The sequence below is a fragment of the Meriones unguiculatus genome, chromosome 11, assembly GCF_030254825.1.
Source record: "Meriones unguiculatus strain TT.TT164.6M chromosome 11, Bangor_MerUng_6.1, whole genome shotgun sequence".
Classification (NCBI taxonomy): Eukaryota; Metazoa; Chordata; class Mammalia; order Rodentia; family Muridae; genus Meriones; species Meriones unguiculatus.
The window spans coordinates 100,114,965-100,119,489 of record NC_083359.1 but is presented as its reverse complement, the minus strand read 5'-3'; the positions used below and the strand labels follow the sequence as shown (position 1 = coordinate 100,119,489).

The 4,525-nt window shown below is 57.5% G+C and overlaps 1 protein-coding gene across 1 annotated transcript; it reads right to left on the bottom strand.

Moving 5' to 3' along the window:
* Window positions 1-455: 455 nt before the first annotated feature.
* Pycr2 (pyrroline-5-carboxylate reductase 2) lies at window positions 456-3,910 on the bottom strand. Its single transcript, XM_021655559.1, has 7 exons — window positions 3,649-3,910; window positions 3,385-3,455; window positions 2,514-2,693; window positions 2,137-2,358; window positions 1,831-1,923; window positions 1,577-1,740; window positions 456-1,074 (listed from the first exon to the last, which is right to left on the bottom strand). The coding sequence occupies exons 1-7, from the start codon at window positions 3,713-3,715 to the stop codon at window positions 909-911; spliced, it is 963 nt and encodes a 320-aa protein (XP_021511234.1). The 5' UTR covers window positions 3,716-3,910; the 3' UTR covers window positions 456-908.
* Window positions 3,911-4,525: the final 615 nt, after the last annotated feature.

Below are 4,525 nucleotides of genomic sequence, written 5' to 3'. Positions count from 1 at the left end.
TCTCAAGGCCTGGCTCCTCCTCCCTCATCCCTTCCTTGGACAGTGCACCTCACAGGAAGGCCCAGAACTTGACTGGTGATTTGAATGAGAACCCCCTAAGTCTTGAGACTCTGAATACTCAGTCCCTAATTGGTGGCTGTGTAGGAAGATCAGGAGGTGTGGCCTTGCGATAGGAAGTTTGGCCCTAAGGGCAGGTTTTGAGGCTTCAAAGTGAAGCCTCTCTGCTTCCTGTTTGCTCTCAGCTGTTCCTGCTGCCATGTCTCTGCTCTGCCATGGTGGACGCTAACTCTCAGGAACCCAAGACAAACTGTTCCTTCTCTAAGCTGCCTTGGTCATGACGTCTTACCACAGCCATAGAAAAGTAACTGAGACAGTGACTTAGCAGTAAGGAAAACAGCCAGCTGTTGGGACACAGAAGCTGAGGTCAGCCTGGGCTACCCAGTGAGACTCAAAGCTCAAAAATAAATAAGATCTTTATTAAAGCAGCTAGAACTAGCACTGAATGTCACCTTCTAACGGGACATGAGAAAGATTGTGGCTCTCCCCACCCTTCTACCAGCAACACCAAGTCGCTTGCTTCTTATGCGTGTTTTTAATTCAGAGGTTGGCCCTCCCCTCTGTTTCCTCTCACCTCACCTCCAGAACAAACTGAACCACCCCAGGATCTAACTAAAGTTCTCCACAGACTTCTGCTGAGGGGGATGCTAACTCAGGGCCTCAAGCCTTCTCAGAGAGGATGCTGGGCTATCTGGCTTTGGGTATCAGCTGCCTCCTCGGAGCACCTTCTGCCGTGGGACAAGAGAAGGGCGTGGTGCCAGCAGGTGAACAGACCTAAACAGCTTTCACCGCAGACCTGAGCCTGCCCCTCCCTGTACTCCAGGGGACAGGGACGCCCCACGGAGTCCTCCTCAGTCCTTCTTGCTTCCCTGGGCGGGGCTTCTTGTGAGGAGTTTCCCAGAACTGGGCGGGGCCAGCGTGGACACGGTGGGTGACTCCAGCTTCACTCTGTCCAGGAGGGTCTTCTTAAGGGCAGCAGGGGAGATCTTTTCTTGGTCAGCCATGGACTGCAGCTCTCTGCAGACAAAGCCCCAACGGGAAGGTGATAAACTTTGTAGCCAGAGCTTTCAGCCTTCCTCAGCCACTCAGCCCCAAACCCTCAACCCAACACCACCAAAACTCAGAATCCCAAACCAGGGAAACTCCCAGCTTCTCAAGAGTCCTCTTTATCTAAGCAGGGAGTGTGACGGTCATCTCGTGACCCAAGCCAGACACAGTGTTCCAGTGATAACTGTAACCACACCAGGAAAAAAGTATACAGGAAGTTACAGGGTTTGAACCCTGCCTCCATCGTTTATCTGTTTGACCTCGAGCATCCCCATCTACAAATCAGGAGTAGTCACAGCTATCAGAACTGTGAAGTAAGTTAGCAAACCCATAGCTAAAGAAAGCCTAAAACTATGCTTACCAACAGAGCACAGAATCTGACACCACTCGTGAAATCAAGAGTGGAACCAGCCCACGCCTGGGCAGGCTAGAAATGAAAAGGACTCAGACAAGAAAAGGGGGTCACACCAACCTTGTTCGGATACAGGAGGCCTCAACTGCATTGATGAGCAGAGAGCGGAAGCCCCCGCTCTCCAGGAAGTGCAGAGCATGGATAGTGGCCCCGCCAGGGGAGCAGACGTTGTCCTTGAGCTGGCCTGGATGGTCCTCTGAGTCCAGCAGCATCTTAGCTGCTCCCTGAGGTCAAAGAAGCAGTCAGAAGTGGTGGCTGTCTAGCTCAGTGACCCCCCAAAACACAACCCGAAGGCCAAACATGCAGACACTGACCAGCAATGCCTGAGCTCCTAGTCGGACTGCTAGGCGCCGAGGCACACCCATCTTCACCCCACCGTCTGCCAGCGCGTCCAGGGCCATAAATGCCTGTGGAGATGCTCTCTGAAACCAGGAAACCAGCACCCACACCCCCTCACACCCCCTCACACCCCAAAGGCTGCCTTCTCTGGTGACTGGAACTAGTCAGCTCCTTCCACCAGCCAGCCACGCCCAAGAGATGGGAACAGTTACACTCTCCTCTGCCTGACCCTCCCATCTCGGAGGATTCACACAGCCAGCAGGTACGTGGGTGCCACTCACATAGGCAGGCCCGCTGCCGCTAAGCCCCGTGATGGCATCAATGAGGTCCTCCTCCACCTCTGTGCAGAAGCCCACGCTGCTCATCAGCTGCTCCAGGAGTTTCCCATCTTCCACCAGGGCGTGGGTGCCTGTGGCATACACAGTGGCCCCCTCTCGGACCACCACGGGCGTGTTGGTCATACAGCGGATCACTTTGGGGGCTGGCTGGAACACCATCAGCTTCTGGAGCAGGAGAGCAAGCCAACTGAGTGCCCCCAGCACGGGTCCTCCAGGTCTGACCCACCCTCGGCCATTCAGAGGCCACACCCCCGGCTCACACAACCGGCGGGGGGGGGGGGGGGAGGGGAAGGGGGGGGAGGGGAAGGGGGTACCAGCACCTTCTCCACAGAGCTGATGGTGACACCAGCTGCGCAGGAGACCACGATGTGCCGGTCCTGCACATCAGCCCCAATCTCATCCAGGATGAAGGGGATGATGTGCGGCTTCACGGCCAGGAACAGGACATCACTGTGCCGCACCGTGTCCTTATTGCTCCGGGTCAGATTCACGCCCATCCTCTGCAGGAGAAGACGGCCCAGTCAAACAGCGCTGGGTCACACGCCTAAGCCCATGCCTCCCGAACCCCAGCAACCTCTCTGCCAGGTGAGAAACCCTCATGGGGGACCCGGAGCTCGGGGAGAAGTGAAACATCAGCACCCACTCTCTGCGGGCAGAGCTGCGCAAGGCTCACTCCCACACTCCCAACCCAGCAGCTGTTTTCTGAGCAGGGCCCGGCTACAAGGGGAGCCCTCTAGGGCGCCAGGGCGAGTAGCAGGACCCTACAGTGTTAGGGACAGAAGCCTAGAGTGGGCGCAAACACGATCCATCAACTGCCTCACCGGCTGCTCTATTCCACACGGGCCAGATTTTATAAGACTTGGGCTTTTTTAAGCTTAAGCTTTAATTGGGAGAAACTAACTCACCGGATCTTTCTCCCAACACTTGGGAAACCGAGTCAGACTTTTCCAGACTTAAGGTTCAAAGCAAAGCAGACTAACGAACAAAAGTCTTTTCTATATGCCCCAGTGTCTGAATTCACCCCTAACTTTGCCTGGGGGGTCCCACCACACGAGGCTGCCCCAGGGAAGGTGAAGGGCTTGTAATAATGACCTCCCTAGGAGAGGGTCAAAGCCGGCCAGAGGCGGATCCCCTCAGGTCACACTTTTCCTGGGCCTCAACCTCTTTCCCACCGCCCTCCATCCCTCCTACCCTGAGCGCAGACACCGTGGGCAGGTCCATTTCCGGGGAGCTGGCTATTATCTTGTGGGCCGACAGGACTCCTGGAGAGGACAAGGTTTTTCGGGGGGGGATCACGGCCCAAGCGTGCAGTTTACCAAAGGAAGCCCACAGCAGCTCCAGCAGTGCCGGCCTCCAAGCAGATGGATGGCAATCTCCCATCCACCCGCGTTCACTCCCTCCCTCACCCACTCCCTCGCCCACTCTGGTGAGATGGAGGGCCGACCACGCGCTCACCTGCGGCCGTGAAACCCCGCGCCAGCGCACAGGCCAGCTGGCCAGCGCCGATGAAACCCACGCTCATGGCCGCGGGATCCCGACAAGCGCCGACCCGGAGACGCTGGGAATCCCGGGCTCAGGGTCCGCGCGCGGAAAAAAAACGGACCCGAAGCGCTCGGAGCAGCTTCCAAACCGGGATGCGCCGGGCGACTTGATGGGCGGGCGGCCCCGACAATCCCCGGAGCATCCGCCGCCGAATCCACGGGCCTCGGCAGGCCACGTGTCCCAGGCGACCAATCCGAAGCTGGGAGCTCGGGACGGACCAATCGGCGCACTGCCCGGCCGTGCGCCCGCCCCCTGCCCTCCCTGCGGGTGGGACCCGTGGCCCCGCCGGAGCCTGACTGCGTGGACCTGCCTCGGGCGCTGGGATTTCCTGTTTGGGGGGAGCTGCTTTCTGACTGTCGTCCCGGAGTGAGGTCTCCAAAGCTCCTAGTAGAGCTGAACCCCACGTGGAGACCAGGAGGCACCAGGGCACCAGCTGTACCCTTCCAGGATCAGGGGAAGCCGGCTTCGGCATGCTCCTTCCGAAGTAGAATTAGGTGGAAAAGACGAACTACTACGTAGTGACTTGTTGACTTACTTAGTGGCTTACTTAAAGCACCGCTTGCACGGCCTGTTTGCCAGGCATGAGTTCACTTGCTCCGTGGAACGGCGTGACCTGGAGAAACAGCTAAAACAATGGGTCGTTGTCCTCAACCACCTGCTGGCTGCCACTTCCGTGACATCTTGCTTGCTTGCTCGCTCACCCCTAGGGTATATAATGAGAATACAAACTGGACCCGGCATCAAAGCCTTTCAGGAGCTGTCCCAGCTTCACCCAACAGTGACATCTTCT

What these genes read in the sequence shown, in the direction of transcription:
- Pycr2 (XM_021655559.1), bottom strand. Translation starts at nt 3,715, where the DNA reads ATGAGCGTGGGTTTCATCGGCGCTGGCCAGCTGGCCTGTGCGCTGGCG. An exon ending in GCGGGGTTTCACGGCCGCAG is followed by an intron (nt 3,456 to 3,648) that starts GTGAGCGCGTGG and finishes TGTCCTCTCCAG; the next exon opens with GAGTCCTGTCGGCCCACAAG. An exon ending in CCATCAGCTCTGTGGAGAAG is followed by an intron (nt 2,359 to 2,513) that starts GTGCTGGTACCC and finishes CTCCTGCTCCAG; the next exon opens with AAGCTGATGGTGTTCCAGCC.